Consider the following 26,437-nt stretch of genomic DNA (forward strand, 5'->3'; position numbering starts at 1 on the left):
CTCTTGCAACAGCACCTGAATTTTGTCACCATGCTTCCAGGGCACAGAGGCTTTGACTGCAAATTCCAGGGCTCAGAAAGGCTCCCAAGTTCCAGGAAGAGCAATTCTGTTGGAAGAGGGTCAGCAGGATGAAAAGAAAACTCACCTGGGAGTAACCAATGACGTTCCCATTGTCATCCAGTACATTAAAATTGATGACGGGACCCTGAACGTCAGGGCTGCTGAAATCCGAGTCTCTGTAAATCCGCACCACAGGGGCTCCATTGGGGTAGTGGAGAGAGGACAGGGCCGTATAGGTGTACTGAGCCAGCGTGAAGGTGTGCTGCCTGATGTTCTCCATGCCACCTCAAAACAAAGGTGAAATGCCGAGTGTCAGGAATTCTACGTGAAAGGCCCTCTCGTTTTTAAGAAAACAAGATCCTTACAACTGATCAACCTGGTCCTCATTGTAATAATTTTAAGTACTTGTAAGTATGGTAGGGTATTGCCTTTATAACAAAGTTTTAGGTCTTTGGGACTAAAAATTAGTTTGACATTGCTGTTTCTGTAGAATTTTTCCATAGGAATTCTGCTGTACTCTTATTTAAATATATATGTATTTTAAATATGTATGTACATGTACATATACACACATGTATACATATATATGCATACTTAATGGAACTTCAACATGTAGATAATTTATATTCTTTGGTAACAGATTGGGAAAATGTATGTTTTCTTTAAATATCATTTTTTGTTGTTTGTGCCTGCTAATGTTTAAATCATTTTAATTATGCAAAGCAATGAAGAGTACATGCTTCAACACGAACAGACCTTGAAAACATGCTAAGTAGAATAAGCTAGACACAAAAGGAAAAATATTGTGTTATTCCTTTCATATAAAATATCCACAAGGTAAGACAGAAAGGCCATCAGAGGTCACCAGGGGCTGGGAAGAGAAAGGGATGAGCAGATATTGATTCAGGGGTAGTTTCAGTCTGGGGTAGTAAAAAGATTCTGGATGTGGGTAGTGGCAATTAATGCACAGTAATGTGAAGGTCCTTTAAACTGCTGAGTTACATGCTTAAAATGGTCTAAATGGAAATTTTTATTTTATGTATATTTCACCACCATTGTTTGAAAAAGAAATTGAGTAGGAAAATAAAAAAGCAAAGTTTGCCATATTAGGGACTGATATTATCAAACTTTTGACTTTAAAGGCACCCCTGCCACCTGTGATTTCAGTGTCCTGTTGATACCTTTCCTTGGAAAGTGGTTTTTCTATGCCCGTCTTTACCAGCTCCTCCCTTGGTCCTGGATGAGGCCCACTTACTCCTTACACCTCCATCAGGGCAGCCCTCCCTTCCATGAATCCCATCTGCCCCACAGTTGGGCTGAGGCTGAGGACCTGGAGTCCTAGTAGTGTGACAGGACAGAGGGAGGAAGGGCTGCCTAACTGCTAAGTCACAGTCCCACTCTGAATGGACGGTACAGGCAGTACGTCCAATTCTGGATGCTCAGCCTCTCAAGGAGCACAGCACCATGAGTGAGCCATGCTGACTAGATAAGGCTTCTTCAGGGCGTGGACCTTTGTGTCATCCCTGTGAGATGGGAAAAGACATCTGTCTGTGTATCAGCCTCTGGGGAGCAGCCCCACCTGTCCACACCCCTGAGTACTTGTCAGGAAAGAAGATGCACAGTGTACAAAAGCTGCTGACAGAGACAGTGATTGGGATTTGGAGTTATGTAAGGCCTGCGTTTAAATCCTATCCTCCCAGTTCCCAGCTCCCCAGCCTGGGAAGATGTTTAGCCTCTCTGACCCTCTACTCTTCTGTGGATGAGACAGCCTTGTCATCAGCTCCTGGGGGGTGGGGGAGGCTGTGGAGAGGATCCAGCACGACAACAGCTGAATGAAACCTTAGGATCTATAACCATTTCCAGTTCAGAGAATGAGGACAGTACCTCCATTTCTGTGCAGCTATTAATCTTCTGATTTGAAATGTCTCCCACCTGCTAAAATGTTCTTTTAGCTGGCAAAGCAAAACAACCCCCCAAAACCCTTCTCATTCCCTTTCTTTCAGAAGTTGCTTTGAAGATATTTAGAGTCAGATTTAACTGCATTCAATGTCCAGCTACTATGTATTACTTACTTCCATTGATATTGTCTTCTTTGCAGGAACCACACCCGTGCCAGGGATCCCTCAAGACCACAAGCAATTCCATACAGATAAAATGTCCACTGACCTGTGAGGCGCTCCAGGGCATCAAATCCATGTTTTACTGCTATGATGTCAAGGAATGAAATGGTGCCATCTTCAAACCTATAACCATGGGGTGAGGGGAAGAAGATCAAGCTGTGGCCAACAGACTCCATGTGAATTGTGAGGTATGTAGCCAGGGTTTGACTTTAGCCAGAGTGATATCTATTAATAGCTTGCCTTTGACACTACTTTTCCCATCTGAAGAGGGGCTTTGCTCACCAAGAGCCAAGCTGTCGCTAGCCCTGATTGGCTCTTCAGCTTTCTCCAAATACTTCAAACTTCCTAGGGCAGGCTGGCAGTGGTGATAAAAGTCCCTAAAAGATATTCACCATCTTGAGATGCTAAGGAGACAAAAGATGCTTTGCTGCCCCCAAGAAGAATTTGGACTTGACTTTGAATTTGAAATACTGCCCTTGAAATATCTTGAAATAATGCCATCTGACCACAAGAGGGCACCACTGACAAGATGCCAATTCAGAATGATCAGCCAAGCAGCTGAGAGATTCTTTAGGAGCCTATGGTTCCAAAGCATATGAACCACAGGTTTGGGTTAAAAATTGCAAAGCTTTTATTTATACAGTATATACACAATTTCTTGGTTACCAAATTATTTGTTATGTTTGAATTTCATAATTATTAATTTCATCAGAATTTTCATTGAATCTTTATAGTCTCCTACTGTGTATCAGGCCCTGTTCTAGCTGCTAAGGATACAGCAGTGAACAGTGTAGGTGAGATCCCTGCCATTCCAGCCTCACATTCTATGAAACAAGGAATAAAACCCAGCAAATACACACAGAACATGGCAGGGGGTGGTAAGTGCCATGAAGATGCATAAGCAGAAGGGCTGGTGGCTACTTTAATCCAGGTCTCAAGGTAAGTCCTATCTGAGGAAGCTCATTTAATCAGAGACTAAGTGAAGTCAGGAGCAAGGGAAAGAACTCAATTTTGGTTTTTGTTTGTTTGTCTTTATTGTGTTTTGTATGGGGGACTGAACCCGGGATGCTCAACTACTGAGCTACATTCCCAGCCCTTTTTTATATTTTATTTAGAGACAAGGTCTCACTTAGGACCTTACTAAGTTGCTGAGGATGGCTTTCAACTTGAGATCCTCCTTTCTCATCCTCCCAAGCCACTGACTTACAGGCGTGAGCCACCATGCCCAGCAGACAGAAGGTTTAGTTAGCATCTAGTGGCAACCTCAACTAGCAGGGTGATTAGTTCCCTACCCCAACTCCATGGTGTCCCCTGCTGCTAGACCAGCAGAACCTTGGGTCAGGGGACATTTTCACCTCTTGCACATTTGGCCTAACAGTACCTCGCCCTCACCATCTGGGAGAATCCTGGCCATGACCCATACCTCCTGCCCTATCGCCTGAGGAAGAAGCACAAGCCAACAAAGCTAGGCAAGGTCTTGCCCTCTGAGGGTCAGTGACAGCCAGCCCTCAAACTCTCTCGGTGACTCACTCTTTGTGGGGGCTCACGGAGGCCCCAACCACTGCAGTGCAGGCCTGGGGACCCCTGGCTCAGTTCATTTTTCCTGTTAACCAGATCTGACCCAAGCTGCTGTTGACTGGGTGCACTCTTGTTCCTTAGGGTGTTTTCTGTCAAGATCATTGTGGCAATTTGCTGCCACCCTTTGTGGGTGCTACGGAATCCCAATCTGGCCCATGACCTCTTTACTTCCCGGTAGGCCTGTTCACCTCTATGAAAGGTTAGTACTATGGTTAGTACTATGAAGAAGCCTACACACAGGGGCAGAGGTCACCATGAAGCCTGTGGCACACTCCAGTGACCTCTGCCTCCCAGATCTGAGCCTGGCCACCAGCCTATCCCTGCCAGCAATGTCTAACTCCCCTGACCCCGTGGCTTGAACACTCCCAAGGCTGCATGTGCCAGACCTGCCTTGGAGACTCCACCAGCCACCCCCATGGCTGAAAGTTACCTTTCAGTCACCGACTGCCTTGGGATGTAGAAGTCCTCTCCTGCAAGGTAGGCAGCGGCAGTCCCTCCTCCAAAGTAGTTCTTCCTCAGGAGAGGAGCCGCACGATTATTGACCAGCAGAGCACCCAGGCCAGTGGGGAATCCAAAGATCTTATAGAAGGAGATGGGGACAAAGTCGGCCTGATGAGCCGACAGGTCCAAAGGCGAGGTGGTCACATAGGAGGCTGCATCCAGCAGCACAAACCACTTCCCAGGCACGCTCACCGGGCTCACCCGCCCAGACTTGACCTCTCCTATCCAGGACAGCGGGTATCTGGTTCCTGAATAGTTACTCTGAGCTGGGTAACAAAAGAGATGCAGAAGCTGGCAGTTTGGCTCACAGGCCACAGCACCCTGTTCCTTGGCTGACCACATATCCTCTGGACTGACCGCAGTGGATGTGGCGTTCATGGCCATGACCACATTCCTTATTCCTACTACGGAGGTGTGACTGTCGGTGAGGTAACAGAACTGACTTCCGCTGCTGTCTGGGCTCTGAGACACCCATGGAAAGGCCTCGGCCACCAGTTTGAGAGCAGCTGTGCTCCCAGCAGTAAAGATCACGCTGTACTCCTCTGGCGTGGTGTGGAAGTGGGCCAGGATCCTGCAAGAAAGAGCATCATGCAGAGCCTTGGTCTCAGCTCCAGTGCTGAATGATTGAAGGTTGTTTTCTTTCTTTTTTGGCAGCGGGGGATTGAACCCAGGGGCACTCAACCACTGAGTCACATTCCCCACCCCTCTGTGTGTGTGTGTGTGTGTGTGTGTTTTATTTAGAGACAAAGCCTCACTAAGTTGCTGAGGCTGGCTTTGAACTCCTGATCCTCTTGCCTCAGGCTCCCGAGCTGCTAGGATTACAGGGGCATACCACCAGACCTGACTATGCTGTTTTCTTTCTGCTGAAAGGACATCTCTACTTGAAAAGCTAGAGAAAAATCCCGAGAGGCTTAGCCACATTGTGAAATTAGGGTAGGGGGCCAAGAAAGCCATGGGAGAGATCAGGCTGAAATCCACAGTCACCTAGCCTCTCTAATCCCATCTTCAACCTGAATGACAAAAATCAACAATGACCTAAATGTTGGTTGAAAAGCCCTTCTACTTGACACTTCCTCCCTAGTTCTGTCACAAGTTTTAAGTCCTCAGCTTATTTCACATAGCTTTTAATACTGACAACCTGATTGCAAAACTGTATCAGTTTCAAATTTGAAATAATAAGAAATTGTGTCAATCCAAGTAACTTTAAGGACCACCTGGAACTTATTTTCCAGAAACCAATTATGTGGAAAAGTACAATGCGCTGTTTAACATGCAAATACTAGTACAATGAGCTGTTTAATATGCAAATACTATTCCCATGGTGGGGTACCATAGGAATAAAACAGATGCCTAATAAAACATGAAAAATGGAGCAATGCTTTTCTTCTTTCTGAGAACAAGACCTCAGAACCTGGTTCACTCCTTGGCACTCTGACACATGCTCAGAGGCACATCAAACAGCTATGTGACCTCAAAGTCACATACCTGTGTTTTGTCTGCCCCATTCTACATTTAATGCATTCTTGCTTTCCTGTCCTCTGACCCCAGAGTATGTTGTCATGAGTGCATTGCTTCTTAGCTAAGTGTGATCTTCCTGAAACCCATTCAGAGCTTTTTGGGGATTAAGGCAGGTGCTAGGAAGGAAGTGTGTCCACCAAGGTGGTCAACTCAGGTTGGTGTCCCTGTTGCTCACCTGTAGCGCACGTGCTCCACAGTGTCATGGGTGAGCTTGCTGATGGTATTCTGGCTGTGAGGATTACCTGGCAGGTTACAAAGACAAATCCTTACAGTTACTACCATGATCTCTCCTTTTATGTCCCTTCAAAACCCTGACCGTCTACTTCTTAAAGGTCTAAGCATAAAAGAGCCATATGACCCAGCAATTCCACTCCTAGGAATCTACCCAAAAGAAATAAAAACTTATGTTAACACACAGACTTGTGTGTGATGGATGTTCATAGCAGCTCTAGGCATAAGGCCAAATTCTGGAGATAACATAAATGTTCATTAACTAATGAACAAACAGACAAAATACAGTACCTCCCCACAAAGGACAATTCTTTGGCAATAAAAAGGAACAAACTACTATGTCATGAATGAACTTCAAAAGCATGCTAAGTGAAAGGTTCCAGACATGAGAGCCCACTTGTTACATGATTACATGGACCATGATTCCACAGATCACATGAAAGATCCAGCAAAACAACTGTATAGAGATACTAAAAGTATTAGATTATGGGTTGCCTGGGCTAGGAGTGGCAACAAAGATTAACTGTCAATACTTAACTCCAATACTTCCTGGCTTGTGTAGCCTCAGGTTAGTTACTTACCCTCTCTGGGCCCCTAGCTGTTCACAGATAAATCAAGGGTAATAACAGAACCTATAGCTCTTTAGTTATTGTGAGGATGAACAGAAGTTAACACATGTAAGCATTTGAGAAATATCTGAGCCCTAGATGGGTGTAATGATCACTATTATCATTACAAATATTATAACTGCCACTGTGGCTAGTATTACAAATTTCCTTTCCATCCAAGGCTATCTTCTGATCATGTTGTGATGCTGATTAATACCCTCAGTGACTGCCCATTGTTCTTAGAGGAACCATCAAGCTCTTCAGATCATCTCCAGTGCCCTGCCCTCACCTCCCTCTCTACACAGACCTCTGCCACTCTCCTACCCTCTGTGTTCCTGGGCTGCTTCCTGAATCCCCTACCAGATCTTGGTTCTTGCTGTTACCACTACCTGCAGACTTTCTCCTCCTCTTGTCCAAGTGAAATTCAGCTCATCCTTCAGCATCCACTCCACTCCCAAGAAAGCTTTCCTTGGCGTACACACTGCTAACCCCACTGTCTCTCAGCAGATGTAGACTCCCATGGCGCCAGCCACCTTTTCAAAGCCCTTCACGCACTTGTTAATTACATTTATTTGGAGATTACTTAATTATAGTCTTGTCTACCAGGACTAGATGATAGTCTCCATGGAGAAAGGGTCTGTGTTTATTTTTCTCCCATTATAGCACCAAGCCCATGTACCATGGTGGTTTAATAAGCATGGAATGAATGAATGAATGAAGTGTGTTCCTCCTGATGTTCCACCCTCTACACTGTAGAGTCACTCACAAGACCAAACACAGCACCTTTGAACTTCTGTGCCTTCCAGACACAGACCCCTTCTTCTGGATGTAACCTATTTATCCCTGATCGAGAACCTTCCATCCCAAACATGTGTTTGGTACAGAATCATCCTGGGTGCTTGTCTGACTTCCCATCTGATACGGGGCTTAGTCAGCTTTGTGTGCACAGCATGTTCTCCATCTATTAATCCAACATTATTAAACATAGATTAATCATCTGCATATATAATTAGCTAAAGTCAATTTGGGGGTGTTTTTCTTTACCATAAATATTTTTCATGAGATCATTCGTGAAGTTTGTAAGCTGGCTCTGGGGGAACAAGGTGGCTCCTGCATGATCAAGGTAGACAGTTCCTGAAAAGAAAGAAAAAAAATATTGCAGTTTGTTGCTCATAGACCTTCCAGTCATCTACATCTGGTTTGTGTGAGTCTGACCAGTGCCCCTTCAATGCATGTCAATGTTTTAACACCAGGACACTGATGTCCCTGCACCTCTTGATAAGAGCTTCTTAATCCAAGTGTAGGCATGAACAATGGCAGAAAATGCCCTTCTAATGTTGAGTGACATTTAAGACCCTCAGAGAGCCTTCCTGACTAACCAGCTTTCTTATGAAGCTGGACCAGTGTCCCACAGAGTGGAGGTGCCCAAAGACACTGGGGATGAATACAGCTGTGACTCAGGCGCTGTCCTGGAGGTTCCGTGCACTCCCCTGATGGGTGAGCCTGGGTTCACCCTCAAACCCAGAATAGCTATGAGAACTGCAGAGAATTTGAGAGAAAGAAACAAACCTTCCAGTCTCTCTTCTGAAGAAAGAAGTTCAAATTTAATGAACATAAAATACCATGGTTTATCTATTAGCTTGGCAGATATCAAAAAGTTGGATGTCTCACTATGTGGGCAAAGGCTAGGCAGCACCCTACTGGCTAGAAATTGGTACAACTCTTTTTTTTATAATTCTTATTAATGCGTTATAATCATACACACTAGTGGGATTCATGATGCCATATTTGTACACATACATAACAATTTGAGCAATCAAATTTTCCAGTGATTTCTCTTTCTCTACCAGCTTCCCTCAGAAGCCATTTGGCAGCATAAGTAGCACTTTAAAATTCAGATACTCTTTGACAGAGAAATTCCTCCTCTAGATATTTTATCTTATAAAGACCCAAGCTTTTGTGAAATGAACTGTATATAGGGTATTCAGTGCAATATTTACTATAATAGCAAAAGAATAAGGACAAACATCTATCAACATGTACTTCAAAGAAAGAATTATTGAATACCCTACATGAGGCACTACGTTCGATCCTCAGCACCTCGCAAAAACAAGTAAATCAAATAAATGTATTATGTCCAACTACAACTAAAAAATAAATGTTTTAATAAATAAATTTAGTGTCCAATTGTCTCTTTTTGTTGTTATTGTTGCTTAAGTTTTTGTTGTCATAAGTCATTACCTAACCCAATTATTGAATACCCTAGTACATTATAAGCACTGTTATGGAACAAACTCTGAGATGCAGTTTTCACAGCCTACAAAGTAAATAGATCCATTTGTTCCTTTGTTCACTTAGCAATTTTTTTTTTTTAGTCAGGTAGGGTGAATTTTTATTTTACAACAACTTTATTGATATATAATCCACAAGCTGTGAAATTAGTGGCTTTTGGTATGTTAACACTGTTATGCAACTGTCACTACTAATTTTAGAACATTTTTATTCAGCCCAAAAGAAGTCCCATAACCATTATCATTCATATACCAGTCCCCCCAGCCTCATCCTGGCAGTCACTAGTCTAATCTTCTGTTTCCAAAGATTTGCCTATTCTGAACATTTCACGTAAACGGAACCATTCAATATGAGGTCTTTTGTATCTGACCTCTTTTATTTGGTGTTATGTTTTCAAAATGTATCCATATCTTGGCATGTATTAGAACTCACTCTTTTTATGGCTAAATATTATTCCTTTGTATGAATATACCACATTTTGTTCATCCATTCATCTGCATGGGAACATTTGGATTGTCCTCACTTTGTCTATTATAAACAATGCTCCTATGTATATTAATGCACAAATTTTTACATGGACATATGTTTGTTCCATTCAGTGATGTATCCTCTGTATCCATTGAAACACACATGTTTTTCAATTTAGTATCCAAGGAATTGGGGTTGTGGCTCACAAGTAGAGCACTTGCCTAGCATGTGTGAGGCACTACATTCGATCCTCAGCACCACCCAAAAATAAATAAATAAAATAAAGCTATTGTGTCCAATTACAACTAAAAAAATAAATGTTTAAATAAATAAATTTAGTATCCAATTGTCTCTTTTTGTTGCTATTATTGCTTAAGTTTTTGTTGTCATAAGTCATTACCTAATCCAATGTCCTGAAGATCTATGTTTGTGCTTTCTTCTAACAACTTTATACTTTTTGCTCTTACAGTTGGGTCTTTATTGATTTTGAACTAATTTTTGAATAAACTGTGAGGGAGAGGGCATGTGGATATCCAGTTGTCCCAACATCATTTGTTGAAGAGACCACATTCTTTCCCCCATTAAACAGTTTGAGCATCCCTGATGAAAACCAACTGGCCACAGATGCATGTGTCTCTAGACCTACAATTCTATTCTATTCTGTTGGTCTATCCGTATGCCATCTATTTTGTTGGTCTCTATATCTGTCCATATGCCAATACCTCACTATCTTGATTACTATAACTTTGCAGTAAGTTCTGAAACCAGGAATTGTGGATCTTCTAACTTTGTTTTCAAGATTGTTTTGGCTCTACTGAGTCCTTCCATTTCTATATGAATCTTACGATCTGTTTACCAATTTCTGCAAAAACTCAGCTAGCTAGAATGATTCTGAAGTAGGTAGAGCAAATTTGGCCTACATACTGTGTTGGGTAAGGAAGGATTTTAATATTAACTCCTTTTCTTGTTAACTGTGAAATTTGGCAAAATCTTTATTTTAAAAATAGAGTATTAATGTGTCTCATAAGAATGTCATATTATGTTAGACAAAACATAGGAAGCACACTGTTTCATGAATATTTTTTCCCCTCTTACACTAACATTATTTTGTCATTTAAGTACTTAGATAAACATGCTTAAATAAATTTATCAAAGTTGCTCCAGGGGGGCAAAGGGAAGGGAAGCTGGTATTCTTATAAGATTTGAATTGAATCTGTACATCAGTGTAGACATTATTGCCATCTTAACAATATTAAGTCTTTCCATCCACAAATACAGGTTCTGTTTCCATTTATTTAGGTCTTTAATTTCTTTCAATGATGTTTTGCAGTTTTCATTGTATGTCTTGCACTTATTTATTTACTTATTTTATTGGTGCTGGGGATTGACCCCGGGGTTACATTGATTGACCCACTAAGTTACATCCTCAGTCCTTTTTATTTTTTATTTTGAGACAGGGTCTCACAAGTTGCTGAGACTAGCTTTTAACTTGCAATCCTCCTGCCTTAGCCTCCTGAGTCACTGGGATTAAAGGTAGGTAATATGGAACTCACCTATCTTCTATGTATTTTGATAATTTTTCCTGTATGTTTTATTCCTGTTGAAAAAAGAATTATTTTCCTAGTTTCACTTTTATAATATCCATTGCTAGGGTATAGAAATTGGCTTGATCTTTGCACATTGATCTTGTATCCTACAAGCTTGCTGAACTTGATTTTTAATTGTCTTACTTTGGTGTATACATTCCTTAGGATTTTCTACATCCAAGATTATGTTATCAGCAAATAAGATACATTTTTTTATTTCTTATTTTCTAATCTGGATGCCTTGTATTCCACTTTCTTGCCTAATTGCCCCAACTAGAACCTTTAGTACAATGTTGAATAAAAGTGGTAAGAACAAACATCTTGTCTTGTTCCATATCTCAGGACGAAGGCTTTCAGTCTTTTTCCATTAAGTATGATGTTATCTGTGGAGGTTTTCATGATAACCTTTATCAAGTTCATTAAATTTTCTTCTATTTCTAGTCTATTGAGTGTTTTTACATTCAACAAATATTTATTGAGCACTTACTTTGTACCAGGCACTGTATGAGAGCTGAAGACACAACAATGAACAAAACAGAAGCTAGCCTGATAGAGGCAGAGAATTACCATAAACAAGTAAATGCAAACTATGGCAGGTAGTGAGAAATGCTATGGCTCACTTAAGAAACATTTTCTTTAAAGCACACACACATACAAATATAGACAACCACCAGGAAGGCACACAAGACACAACTGACAGCAACTGACTCTGGGGTGGTTACAATGGCTGCAGCTAGAATGACGGGGAGGTTCTTTGGCCACTCTTCAATTTCATTTGGCACCTTTTGAATCTGATACCATTAAAATGTATTACATAGTCTAAATTTTTTAAATAAGGTTCTCTTTTATTAAAGCTTCAGAAACATAACTTTAAAATTAAAAGAAATGTTTTTGTTCATCCAGGCTTCAAGGCCCAACAGTGCACACATGAAGCCCCAATACACAGTTGAGACCCAGGTGACTCCTGTGAAGCTCCATGACCCTTGATAAGAGTCTTCTGCAGGACCATTTTAAAAAAGCTTTCTCTGACCTTTGGTCCAACAGTTAATTTGGGGTGGGGGGGAGCAACTGTGTTAGATCAGCCAAGGTCTGATTTGGGGAGGTAGAGCAGCAGAGTGGTTAACAGTGCAGAACCCAAGTGAACCAATCTGGAGTAAATTTTGGCTCCACTACTAACCACTCTGGGACCCTGTTCCTACATCTGCAGATGGGACTAAATGAGTTGATATATGACAACACCCAGTCCAGTGCCTGGGACAGAGTAAACACCCCTCAGTTTTAGCTGACATTAGAAGCAGGCAAACGACTCATAGCCAAGAAAAAGAATTCCAGGTCTATTCCAAGCCATGCCTCTGCCATTCTCTGTTTCATTCAGTGAGTTGTTATCAATCAGCTCCCTAAGTCTTCAAGAACTACTTGAACTAAATCTATGTATTCAATATGCTCCTTCACTAAGACAAGGAAATTCCCAGGCAACGAGTTGGGAAAAACGTTTCAGCTGTAAAGGTTCAGGATTTAATTATACAGACCCACACTTAACCAGATAAATTTTCAAACCCACAGAAAACCTTCAAGGAGGGAGAGGAAAGGAGAGAAGGTGAAGGTTATATTAGTTTGGTTTGTTTGGATGCTTGGATCTTTCCTACCCTCTCTCCAGTTCATTTATTTCCATAAGGGGAAAAAAAATGAACAGTTCTGAGACTCCCAGGTAACCAAAATGTAGAGGAAATACTGGGAATTGCACTAAGTAAATAGAGGACACACACAACACTGTCACAAATACAATTGATGTTAAAAAGTCTCTGGGGGTGGGGGTGGGTAAGAGGGTTATCTCTGAGGGATCAGAGTGAAACCAGGAGGAACTCAGAACATACCTCTACTTTTCAGGATAGTGTTGGGAGAAGTCAGCCAATTCAGGGATCCAAGTTTAGAGGAGATTTAGGAGATTAAGAAGGTGTAGTCCTGGAAGCATTATGGACTGAATGACACAGACTGGGATTTGCTTCAAAAGAATAGAGGGCCTGGCTCCCTCTGCACCTGTGGGTATTCTTAGCATAAGACTTTATTTCTGTGTGGTAGGAAATTTCTGTAATAAAAAGGAGAGAGAAAGAGGGAGGAAGGATATGTCCAGCAGGTGACCGTGTGACATGGAAGAATAGGAAGGGAGTTGAGAGGCTGGCAAAGACCATCCTGTCCCTCCTGACTCTCTCTACTTAAGTATAGAGGGGACAACACAAGGAGGAGGCCAGGATCCTCAAAGCCTACCAAAAGGGGGAGGAAAAAGTTATCATTATAAAACTTAAGGAGGACTGGGACTGTAGCTCAGTGGCAGAGCACTTTCTTTGCATGTGCGAGGCGCTGGGTTCAATCCTCAGCACCACATAAAAATAAATAAAATAAAGGTATGTGGTCCATCTACAACTGCAAAAAAAAAAAAAAAAAAAAAAAAGAAAGAAAGAAAGAAAAGAAAAAGAAAACAAGGAAACGACTCAAATCATTGCTATCCTGCCACAAACAGGAGCAGTCACCAGTTTATCATGATGAGACAAATAAACCAAGTACCCTGGCCCCTGACCTGTCCACTTCATCTGCCCGCTTCCACCCTTGGGCACAGGGTTCCCCACCCCTAAGGTTCCTGGCACAAGGGCAAGTCCCGAACCCACAGCAGTGGGGCTGGGGTCAGTCATCGCCAGCTCGATCTTGATTTCCAATTCAATCAGCAGGTTCCACAAAAGCACGGCACGATCCCGATCTTCGTGTCCAATTTACTGGCTTGTCCTGTTCTTGAAAATTCAAATTGCAGGGTTCGCTAATTCTTCTAATCCCCCAGAGAGCTAGAGCTAGGAAGACCTGGGAGGCATTGCTCTAGCTGCGAGAAAAATGAGGTTTGGGAAATAAAAGCTACTCGTGGCCCCTGCCAGCGCAGTCTGGGGCGCCGCTTTGGGAGACCCCTGCCCCACGACCTCAGCCTCTCGGTCCCCACCTCGCGATCCCTCAGAGCCACTCCCCCAACTCCACTGGCTGGCCGCCCAGCACCGCTCCTGTCTCAGGGCATGCATCAGAGAAGTCAAGGCCGCTGGACCTCTTGCATTTTGCAACACCCGTGGTGTAGTTGGGCCTTTAGAATACGGGGGACGGGAGGGCAAGAAGAATCCTAAGCCGGGTTCTCCAGGGCTGGGGAAAGGTGGAAAGGATCTGGGGAAAGGTTGGTCCTGCCCCACTGGAGCGATAGACGAGGGAGCCACTTCCATGAAACCGACGCGTGGACACATCCTTCCTACTCTTTTCAATTCAAAACGCGCCCTGAATGACAGCGCGGCCACCACTTGGAGCAGGAGCTCCTTTCCTGTGGGTTACAGGAGCCGCGTGTCCCGCACGCCCGCCCGCCTCACCTGCCAGGCGGCCGAACTCGCTCTCCCGCATGCAGAGCAGGCTGCGCGGGCCGTATCCGTAGGCGAGGCGCGCCGCGCTCGAGTCGCGGAACCGCGTGAAAGCCAGCAGCTCGGCCCCGGGTTCTGTCGCTTCGCTAGCCATGGCCCAAGCTGTCAAAGCCGGCAGGGTCTGGGAGGTACATAAGACCGATCCACGGTGACTCCGCCCCGGCCGCGCCTCTGGGGCAGCGCCGGTCCGTGACCCGGGGGCGGCGCCTCGAGGGACTGTCCCGCTCTCTCCGGACGCGCTGACTCAGGGGTTTCACTTCGGTCCGCCTTTTTTACACCTGGAGCCGAGAGAACGAGAGCCCGCTCTGCTGCCTCTTTGAACGAATTTCCAGTGTAGCCCGCGGAGCTGCCCAGAACCCTGGAATGCAAAACCCTTGTTTAGCTGTTTGTCATGGAAATGCAAGTGCACGAAGCAACCTAGGATTTTCCCTGCTGGCCATCCTGAAAACCGTGATTGTATTCCGCACGGCGACCCCGGGGACCTTCACCCACCGTAGTGTGAGCCGGCCTCTGCGCAGCGGGCGTTTACGAAGAGATTTGGATTTCTCCAGTTGTTGCTCCCCGGTGGGACTTGGGCTCCGTGTTTCTGAGAATGTGGCTAAGCAAAGGGTAGAAGAGGAAAATCACTACGCAGTCCACACGCCGGTTAATAAAGCTCTCTGCGGCTGCGCACGGTTGGAACCGGGAAGCTTGGGTGCGACCCGGACGGGAGCGCCTCCTCTGCTCCGCCCTCGGGCCGCACCCGAGAGCCCCGGCAGAGTGTCCCGGGGCATTAGTCTGTCAAGCAGGGAGGGGCCGGAAAACCGGGAGCGGGAAGTGTGAGGCTGAGGGTCTGAAGGTGTCAGGTGCACGAATCGTGGGCCAGGTACGCCCCGGGAGTGTGGGGTACTTGTGCGATCCCAAGTACGTGGTGGGCTACCCAGAGATCAGGAGACCAGGTGGAAGGAGACCAGGACTTCGAATCCAAGTGAGGCGAATGGTAAGGAAGTGTGAAGGTACTGTGCCTACAGTCATGCTGCAGGCCTGCCTCACTGGTCCAACTGTCGGTCCTGTAGTCTAAGAGGAATCTGAGCTGTTTCATGCTGAGGTCCCGGAAGGCCAGTTCTGCAGAAAAACAGTTCTTTCCACTCCTAGAGACCTCTCTCACCAAGAACCTGAAAATTTTCTGCCTACCCGTTTGGGCAGACAGGAGAGATGGGCTCAATTATGCATTGCACGAGGTTTTGTCCCTGATCTAGCTCCCACGGCCCCCTTCCCTGACTCATGATGATGTCTCCCCAAATGCCCTTGATTTCAGGTTAACAGACCCTACTTACAGGGTCCCCTATGAATAGGATCCATTTGCAAGAATGTCCTCTATATATAAGACCTTCATTCACAATTTCTTTCATTCATTCACTTGGCAAAATGTGGATGAGTGCTTCTCAGATTTAGGCTCTGTGGTGGTAGAGGAAGAAACCTCATGCTGAGGAGCTAGAATTTCATTTTTAAGGCTTTGGAGCAAAAGTGGCCCTAGAAGTGATTTAAGTAGACCTGTCTAATGACCATGGCCAGACTAGATGAAGCTGTGAAAACTGGGGACAGGGAAACCAGCTGTAACTTCTTGCAACTGTTCTAGCTCCAGTCCCTCAAGATGAAGCCTGAGGCTTTGGCAAGGGGCATTCCTTTGGTGTTCTTGGAAAGCTGCTTCCTACAAGGAACATGGTAGACATTGGAAAGACAATAGTCAATAAGGCTGAGAGCAGAGGACTTCTCTGCTGAAAGCCAAGGCCCACAGGAAGAGAGTTTCCCTACTAGGAGAATGCAGAGATACCTTCCCAGAGGGTCCCAGAGGAGGAAGCAGGGGGAGGAAAGGCAATATTCCATGTGCAAGAGCCTAGAGAATAGCAAATGGCTCAGCAGATTCCAGAAGCAGGACATTCAATGAGGCTGGGACATTCTGGAGCTCGGTGGGGATGAAGGGTGGGATGGAGAGCAAGAGAAATTAGTGGAGTCAGATTGCAATGTGGAGCAGGAACCTGGCCTTGGTCAGGTAGGGACAGGAAGATGTTAGGGAGTCTCACTGTAGTACAGTGACTGGATCTCTGGTGGCACTGAGGAGGGGTTGATTTCAGGGAGGCTGTAGACAGGACTGTCAGAGGTTGAGCAGTGAGTGCTGATCTGAGTGTTTCTCCTAGTGAGGAGCAGTGAGTGCTGATTTGAGTGTTTCTCTTGGTAAAGAATAGTGAGTGCTGATCTGAGGCCCGGGTGGTATAGAAGTTTTGAATTCAGGAACAAAGGAAGCCTAAGTAGCACTGGCTGGGAGTATGTGGTGCTATGGAATGGGGAGACCAAGTGAATGCAGGGAGGATGGGGCTCAGGCACAGGGAGATAATTTGGAACTTGAATCAGGACTTATAAGTGGAAATTCAGGTGCAGGGCTCAAGATGGATGCAGTGTCTGGAGTATATGGAAGACTTGTGAAGAGACACCCCAGAAGCTCAGGAAAGCTGGTGGAGCTATGGGATCAGTGGCACTTAAGTGTTGCCTGTCTCATGCCATAGATGGTTGAGTCAAGGGAGAGAACCAGAGCCGAATGCCGTGGACATCTCTGAGGCTGAGAGGCCGATTGGGAGAAGGATTAGAGGTTGTCTCATGAGCCAGCCCTGGAAGACCTTTGCCTCTCAGTCTTGGAGGAAGTTGGTAGCAAGGACAGAGATGGTAGTGTGGCTACAATTAGGATGGATCAAACCTTCTACCAATTTGTCAAGATGTGGGGGTGGGTATTTCCAAGAAGGCCAAGTTTGGTTTGGATAATGAAATTAATTTAGTATTTCCTGTTAGAGTGAAATATACACCTCCCTAAGGAAGAGATCCTGCAGAGCTAGATATTAAGGTAGCTAGGAAATAAGAAGGTTAGCACAGCAGAGGATCAGGTTTCTACTAAAGCCTGGCAGTGTGCCCTGGTTGAAGCAACTTGAGAGCAGTGGAAAGAGGGACCAGAAACCCCAGGAAGCTCCCTCCCCTGGAGTAAAATGAGACCTTTGCTGTGAATAGAAGCTAAAAGGGCAGCTTGAAATCATGACATGGTTGGGAACAAGGCTCCATTATATCTACACTCAAAATGTTCAAAACAACAAAAACCCACCAGTATTAGCAGACCACACGACCGAGAGGGCAGGAACACCCAGAAAATCTTCCTGGGAGCTTGGCTTCTCCCTGTGTTCATTCAAGAGCAGGTCCATGGCCAGGCCCAGCCAGCCCCTTCTTAGTCCACTCTGTGCTGATACCTTACCTACCTCCTGCTCTTCGCCTCCTCTTTATGCCACCAAGACAAGGAAAGGATTGGATACCAGGTATTCTATTTATATTTGCAAATGCTTTCTCTCCCAGCTATCTGTGTGGTCAAGTTAACTCAAGTTTACTGTGGATTCAGCAAAGATGTGACAATACACTGTGCTAGATAGATGCTGTGGACAAAAAGAAAACCATCTAATGCTCCGATGTTTAGACTTCCGTAGGCTTCTATAATAGGCTTGCATTGGTTGCCCATCCAGTACCCATTGCCCCTGGTTTTCCTTTAGAAAACCACCCAAACACAGCAGCCATGTGGTCAGACTATGCCTCCAGCTCCAGGATAGGTCATCTCATGTTTCATTACATCCAACATGCAGGCCCCAGACACTCAATGTGTGGCTTTCTCTTGCACTGTCATTGGTATAGGGATAGTCCAGTCAGAGGAAAGTTAGGGACATGATGTCTAAAGGTTATATGCAAAAAAAAAAAAAAAAAAATGTAATCTCGGGGGCTGTTTGCATTCCTCTGCACTCTTAGGAAAAAGATGACCTGGAAAGGGCAGAGGTGAGAAAATTAAAGAAAGGGAAATAGGAACCTGATCAAACTATTCCTAAAACCTGTCCTATCACTGTACTCTTTTTAGTTATGTGAGCCAATAATCCCTTTTGCCTATTAGAGATGACTTTCTTACAACAGAAAGCATCTTATTGAAATAGCTTTAGACATATACACAAATAGTATAAAGTGGCAGATACCAAAAGTATTATGTATTTGTATCAAATACTATGTAATTGAGAGAAAGGAAGGAATACTTGAAACAAAGAGATTAAGGAAGGCTTTTAGGGGCTGAAGTTGTAGCTCAGTGGTAGAGCGCTTGCCTAGTGAGGCACTGGTTTGACCCTCGGCACCACATAAAAATAAATAAAATAAAGGTATTGTGTCCATCTACAACTAAAAGTATTTGAAACAAAAAAAAAAAAAAAGAAAAAAAGAAAAAAAGAAAAGAGGTGGCATAAACTGAGCTGTATTTAATTTAATCATAATAACAACAGATGCAAATTATTGTTGTCTTATTATTTTTATGCATTGGGTCATTTAATCCTCAAAACAATCTATGAAGTGGTTACTTTTTATGAAATGAGATTATCATTTGTTCTCTTTCTCCCAGAATGAAACATCCTAATTCTCACTGAGCAGATGGCCATCTACAATACAGATTTAGTTTCTCATTTTTTCTTGACCCTAGACATGTATGGCCACAAAACTAAATTCTGACACAGGAGATCTGGGCAGAACTGTGTAGGACATCCTTAAAGTTAGGGACAGGCCTTTCCTTATGTCTTCCTCCTTTCTGCTATCTGGAGTGCAGAGATCATGGCAGGAGGACAAGCAGCCCTCCTGGCATCCTGGAAGGTAGAAGCCACAGATGGCAGAATAAAATGAGCCTGAGACCCAGATCATATTAAGAAGTTCCATGCCTATCTTGGTCAGCCTAAATGAACTTCTTTATTTTAAAGAGAAATTTTCTAGTACAAACTGAAAGACAGTTTTGATTTTCTTTCACACACCATTGAATGTAAGCCAGATTGAAACACTAGTATTTTTACTTACAGAGAAGAGAAGGGGAAGCTTACCCACAGTGAAGCCAGTGTGAACCTGGATCCAAACCCATTTACACCTGACTCATCAATTACTTTCCGACTCTCATCTGGAGGGCCTTAAGGAATATGCAGAACTTGATAGACAGGGGGAAATGTCAGCAAAAGCCAAAGACCGGGAGGGTGTGTCAGAGGTGAGAGTGAGAAAGTTGGCTAAGCAGGAAGCAGCTCTGGACAGAGAGTTTTCTGGTCCTCTGTTTGGGGCAGTCAGTGTGGACTGTCTGTGACCACTAGGGTGCAGAGAGCCCCACTAGAGCAGCCTTTGTTGAGCTGCCATTTCCATCCCAGGAGAAATGTCTCTGACAAAGCACGGCCTCTTTCATTCTTTCTGCCTCAATTCTGGGTCCACTTGATCATTGGGCTCAGATTCCTCTAGCCACCAGCCATGCACGGCCATCCAGCATTCTCTGTTCAGACCCCAGCCTCATAGTCCTTGCTGTGCCGTTTACACATCATATATATATTATACTGGATCCTCTACTACTTGTTAGCGGGGAGCGAACCGGTTACCAAGTAATACCATTTGCATTTCATTTATGGATGTGCTCATCCATTCTTTATTGTGTGTGTGTGTGTGTGTGTGTGTGTGTGTGTGTGTGTTGGTGGGGGGGCGTGTCATGGAGATTGAACCCAGGGGTGCTTAACCACTGAGCCACATCCCCAGCCCTTTTTTATACTTTTCATTAAGAGACAGGGTCAATGTTTTTTAGGGCTTCACTAAACTGCTGAGGCTGGCTTTGAATTCATGATCCTCCTGCCTCAGCCTCCCAAGCTGCTGGGATTACAGGCATGCACCACCCCAACTGGCTTCATTCTTTCTTTAGTAAAAGTTTTATAGGAGGCTGAGATTGTGGCTCAATGGTAGAGCGCTTGCCTAGCACATGTGAGGACCTGGGTTCGATCCTTGGCACCACATAAAAATAAATAAATAAAATAAAGGTATTGTGTTCAACTGCAACTAAAAAATAAATATTAAAAAAAGTTTTATAGGATTAGAAAAAGGGAAAGAAGGGAAGGGAAGGGGAATGGGACTACGAAACATAGTAGAATGAATCGGACATTATTATCCTATGTGCATATATGATTATATGACCAATGTAATTCTATGTGATGTACAACCAGAGAATGAGAAGTTATATCCATATATGTATGTTAAAATACATGCTACTATCATGTATAATTAGAACAAATAAAAAAGTTTTGTAGGCAAATTTAAATTATATAAATATATTTTTAAAGGATAGTATAATGACCCTCCAAAGCACAGCTTCAAGATATCTCACTTTATTTTGCCCAGTGTTGCCCAGATATATTTTACTTTATGACACTTTTAAAAAATGCATAACAACTAACATTCTGGGAAATGGTGTGCCTTGGATCACTTTTTTGAAAATTGTGGTAAAACAAACATAATATTTACCATCTTAAACATTAAGTTGGCAATTTGGTATGTTCTCCTTGCTGTGCAATATCTGTAACTTTTTTGTGGGGGGAGAGGGATACCAGAGATTGAACCCAGGGACACTCAACCACTGAACCACATCCCCAGCCCTATTTTGTATTTTATTTAGAGACAGGGTCTCACTGAGTTGGTTAAACTGAAGCTGGCTTTGAACTCACAATCCTCCTGTCTCAGCCTTCTGAGCCACTGGGATTACAGGTCTGCCTGGCTTCTACAACTTTTTTATCTTGCAAAAATGAAACACTACAGTCAACTCCCCGGTTCCTCTGCCACACCCTTGCCCCTGGCTACTACCATTCTACTTTATTTTTATGCATTTGATTACCCTAGATGCATATATAAATGAAATCATATTTATCTTTCATGACTGATTTATTTCACTTAACATCCTCAAGGTTTATCCATCATGTCAGAATTTCCCTCCTTTTAAAGGAGGGACACATAGTACATATATACCACATATTGTTGACTCATTCATCCATGGATGGAGACTTACACTGCTTCCATCTCTTGGCTATTGTGAATAATATTGATACAAATATGCGTGTACAAAAACTACCTCTAATATTTTATGGTACTTGCTTCATTGCATAAATGTCCATGTTTCTTTCTGTCCAGCCATCATTCTTATTTTTCGCGTACTTCAAAGTTGCAGATCTCTTGGTAAAATTGCTGTAGGCACTTCAGTAAACACATCAATGACTAAAGTTCAATATTTGGGTTTTCAAAGGCATTTTTGAACTGCCATAGAAATGAGAAATGTGGTCACAAAGGCATACACAGGACATGTGTTCACTACAGAAAATGTTTCTGAAAGAGAGGAAAGGGCCCATTGTTAGTCATGTCATTTTGGTTAGGGCAACCTCCATCACCATTTAGTAGCCTGGTTTAACAAGGGCTGCATAATAGACATTAAGTTTTGTCACCCTACCCACACCTGGCCCAGGCCTACCCAGGATCTGGTGATTGGAGTCTTCAGCAATCCTCTGTTGGAAACCACTGACCATGGTCCTGGATTCCCTCACTGAGCTTAACCCTAAGGGAACCCATTTTTGTCTGCTAGTTGCTTCTCTGTTGTTTTGGTTTTAATGTTGAGTTGAAATCCTGCAACTAATGTGAATACTTCACTCAATAATTCCAGGAGTAGCCTGGAAGCTGTTCCCACATCTACCAAGTTTCCCTTCCCAGAAAACCAGCCTGTCCCTGAAAAGCCTGTCTTCTTAGATGTGGTCCTTTCTACATAGACATAGTACATGGATGCTCCTGTTGCTGGAGAACTCTAAATTCACCTCAGTTTGCTGGCAGCTTGAGGTGTTCCATCACTGTTAAGACAGAAAACCTGAGCAACTAATAAGGACCACATGAAGTCAGGGCACCACCAGCAACAGAGGCACATAGCACCCTGCTCCAACTCACCTGCAAATGTTCTTGAGGCTGCCATGTAGATTCTGGGGCCACAGTTATGTGTATATACCAAAATAATAAGAGCCTCAAGCAGAAAAGATTCTAGGATAGTGACCCCATCCAGAGGAGTGATGAGAGGCAGTGGTCAAAATATGATGTTGTAGTGTGTTCTAGCAGATTACAAGTTGTGTTACAGTGATTCTCATGCTTTTGGGTGTATCCAGTTTCCTGAAAGTCTGTTGAAAAAGATTCTTGGACACTACCCCTGGAGATCAATATTTACTAGGTTTGGCTTGAGGCCTGAGAATCATGGTGTTGTCCTGACGCTCCAGTTGCCAGTCTGCTGACACTTGCAACTAGAGAGAAATAGAAATCTTCAAGCCCTCTCTTTGACAGTGAATGCAAAACCCTGGGGCTGGGGCCCAGCCATCAGTTTTTTCTTTTTCTTGGTTTTGTTTGTTGCTTTTTGGTACTGAGGATTGAACCCAGGAGTGCTTTATCACTTAGCTATATGGCTAGCCCTTTTTATTTTTTTTATTTTGAGTCAGAGTCTTGCTAAGTTGCTTAGGGCCTCACTAAATTGCTGAAGTTGACCTCAAACTTGTGATCCTCCTCCTGCCTCAGCCTCCTGAGAGTTGCTGGGATTACAGGCATGCACCACCAAGACTGGCTGCAATCAGTTTTGAACCGGCCTGCCAGGTAACTCTATGCATCAAGCTTAAGAGCTGTCCAAGAATATTTCATTCGAAGCTCTCTCCCTTTCTACCTTTAAAATACAGCTCAGCAGGGACTGAGAGCAGGTTAGCAATAGGGTCTTATTACAGACAACCCAGGATTTGCTCATGCTGCCACAATTTCTAACGTGAAAAGGAGAATGATTCTGTGCTTTTCCTTTTCCAATTCCCACATTCTCCATTTGGACTTAATAATCAATTCCACTTTCCTCTGAAATTACTGAGAAGTGATTTGGTTGCTGGCTGTCCAGAGCAAACAGATACTCAAAACAATCCAAACACCTCTCCTCTATCTAGGAAAGCTGCATAGGTCAGAAAACAGCAATGCTTAGTCTGGTGCTTGGCATTAATCTGAAATTTGATGCTGTAAATTAAGCTAAGAAAGGAGAGAGAGACAAGAGGAAGGACAGGCTGGGGATTCTAGAATACACCTCAGTTCCTCCAGAGTGAAGTTTCCAAACTTTTTTGCTTTAGATATTATAAATTACTGCAATATGATTCAAAAGATGGTCATTAGTAGATTGACATGAGTGTGTAGAATTCACATGGATTATCATGCAGACTGCCCCAGTGCATAACAAGTCCTCTGAATGCTTACTAACCCGAATTACATAGGTGATTACTGAGGAAGATGCTTCAGTACAACTTTGGAAAATTGTCAGCTTTGAAACTCAGGCTCTGGAAGGCAAGGCCTACTTTCAGGTAACCTTAAGGTGTTGAGTTCTGGGCTGTTAAATGTTCTAAAAGCCTAAGTTAGTTCACTGAATCTGCTCTGGAATTGTGTGTGCACTTAGGTCAGAACAAAGCCCTGTGAGACAATGCAGATAAAAATTCTTCAGTGAACAAGCACAGAAATGGCATCTTGCAGGCCAGGGTATTCTGGTCTCTCTCTTTCTCTCTCTCTCTCACACACACACACTCCGAGCTGAGGGTATAAGGCAAGTTTGTAGAGATGAAAATAGACTAGAACTGCATTGTCCAAGAATGGATGGCCTCTAGTTACATGTGGCTATGGAGCACCTGAAATGTGGCTAGTTTGCACTGAGACAGACCCCTAGTATAAAATAGCTCATTAATAATTTTTATGTGATTATAAAATTGCCCTTCAGTATATGTGGAGGATTGGTTCCAGAACCTCAGCAGATACCAAAATTCAAAGTCCCTTATATACAATGGTACTATATTTGAATATAACCTCCTGCATACTGTAAATTACTTGAAGATTACCTACAATGCCTAACACAATGCAAATGCTATGTAAATAGTTGTTACACTTTATTTTTTAAGGAATAACTACAAGACAAGTCTGCACAAGCATAGAAGAGATGCAATTTTTCCTCCTACTATTTTCAATCCGTGGTTGGTTGAATCCATGTTATGTGGAACCCACCCATGGATACAGAGGGTCAACAGTATGTTTTGTATATATTGTATTACAGTAAATTTAATATTAAAATGAACTTCATCTGTTTCCATTTATTATGTGGCTATGTGTTTAAAATTACATATGTAGCTCACTATTGAACTAGAAATATTGTATAGCACAGGCCTAAAAATCTCCATCTAGAAAACACAACTGAACACCTTTGAAAGCAAAATATCATATTAAAAAATGGCACAAAATTCTCACCTTCCTTTTTTCTTTTTTTTTTTTCTGGTCCCAAGCATTTTAATTTTTTTTATTTTATTTTTTTTCATCTTTCATACATTTGATTCAAGTTGAGTTATGAACTTCCATTTTTACCCCAAATACGAATTGCAGAATCACATCAGTTACGCATTCACAATGTTTACATAATGCCATATTAGTGACTGTTGTATTCTGCTGCCTTTCGTATCCCCTAGTATCCCCCCCTCCCCTCCCCTCCCATCTTCCCTCTCTACCTCATCTGTTGTTGTTCAGTTCTCTCCCCCCCCCCCCGCTTTCCCCTCACAACCTCATATATGTGATTTCGTATAACGATGAGGGTTTCCTTCCGTTTCCATGCAATTTCCCTTCTCTCTCCCTTTCCCTCCCACCACTCATCTCAGATTAATGTTAATCTTTTCCTCATGCTCTTCCCCCTGCTCAGTTCTTACTCTCCTTAAATCAAAGAAGACATTTGGCATTTGTTTTTTAAGGACTGGCTAGCTTCACTTAGCATAATCTGCTCTAATGCCATCCATTTCCCTGCAAATTCCATGATTTTGTCATTTTTAGTGCTGCATAATACTCCATTGTGTACAGATGCCACATTTTTTTTACCCATTCATCTATTGAAGGGCATCTAGGTTGGTTCCACAGTCTAGCTACTGTGAATTGTGCTGCTATGATCATTGATGTGGCAGTATCCCTATAGTATGCTCTTTTAAGGTCCTCAGGGAATAGTCCGAGGAGGGCGATAGCTGGGTCAAATGGTGGTTCCATTCCCTGCTTTCCCAGGAATCTCCATACTGCTTTCCATATTGGCCGCACCAATTTGCAGTCCCACCAGCAATGTACAAGTGTACCCTTTTCCCCACATCCTCGCCAGCACTTATTGTTGTTTGACTTCATAATGGCTGCCAATCTTACTGGAGTGAGATGGTATCTTAGGGTGGTTTTGATTTGCATTTCTGTGACTGCTAGAGATGGTGAGCATTTTTTCATGTACTTATTGATTGATTATATGTCCTCTTCTGAGAAGTGTCTGTTCAGGTCCTTGGCCCATTTGTTGACTGGGTTATTTGTTATCTTATTGCAACATACTGAATTTGCCTGATGACTCTACATTCCAACAGGGCTAGACTCAAGCCCCCATCCTCATATCTCACAGACCTGGCCTGCCTCTAACCCTCAACTGGCACTCCAAGATCATTTCTGGCACCCTTGTCCTCCCTCAGCATCCTCCCCAGGGCACAAATATTCTACCCTTTCGTGGCTTCAACTACTGTATATGTTCAGATGATTCAGAACTCTATTTTTCAAAACATAAATCTGTAAGTTTAAATGTCCAAATATTCTACTTTAAGTAAACCCACAAAAGCAGAACTTACGTGCCTTTAAAGAATAAAGGATTGGCTGTAGTTCAAACTTATGACTGCTTGCCAAATTCCTAGAATAACTGGTGTATACTAGGTAGAAAGGGTCAAGTCCAAGTTAGCACACTGGGTGTGGTATGTTTATTTACAAAAAAATGTTAAAAATTGAAAAATCTGGATTTATTCTCTTTTTATTTTCTATGTCTACCTTCTGAAGAAGGTAATAAATATGATGTATCCCAAAGAGGATGCATGGTTTAGATATGGCTCCAATGTGTTCCCCACAGGTTCATGTGCTGGGGGCTTGGTCCCCAGGGTGGTGGTGTTGAGAGGTGCTGAAACCTTTATGAGGTGGGACCAAGTGGCAAGTGAGAATAATACTTTTCTAACAGGAGCACATTCTCACTGGAGTGTATTCTCATGAGATTGGGTTGTTACAAGCAAGTCTGGCACCTTCCTTGAATCTCCCTTTCTGTCTGCTTCAACAAATGACCTCTTTCT

The 26,437-nt window shown here is 43.3% G+C and overlaps 1 protein-coding gene across 1 annotated transcript in view; it reads right to left on the minus strand.

Annotated features, from left to right (window-relative positions):
- Mocos (molybdenum cofactor sulfurase) overlaps positions 1-14,496 on the minus strand; it is a 45,841-nt gene extending 31,345 nt beyond the window's left edge. The window contains exons 1-7 of the mRNA XM_077105608.1: positions 14,355-14,496; positions 13,538-13,714; positions 7,661-7,750; positions 5,953-6,019; positions 4,189-4,830; positions 2,227-2,303; positions 146-345 (exon numbers count right to left, since the gene is read on the minus strand). Coding sequence (XP_076961723.1) covers positions 146-345; positions 2,227-2,303; positions 4,189-4,830; positions 5,953-6,019; positions 7,661-7,750; positions 13,538-13,714; positions 14,355-14,496 — 1,395 coding nt within the window. The remainder of the gene's footprint in view (positions 1-145; positions 346-2,226; positions 2,304-4,188; positions 4,831-5,952; positions 6,020-7,660; positions 7,751-13,537; positions 13,715-14,354) is intronic.
- Between the last annotated feature and the right edge of the window lie 11,941 nt (positions 14,497-26,437).

Source organism: Callospermophilus lateralis, chromosome 17, assembly GCF_048772815.1.
Source record: "Callospermophilus lateralis isolate mCalLat2 chromosome 17, mCalLat2.hap1, whole genome shotgun sequence".
Classification (NCBI taxonomy): Eukaryota; Metazoa; Chordata; class Mammalia; order Rodentia; family Sciuridae; genus Callospermophilus; species Callospermophilus lateralis.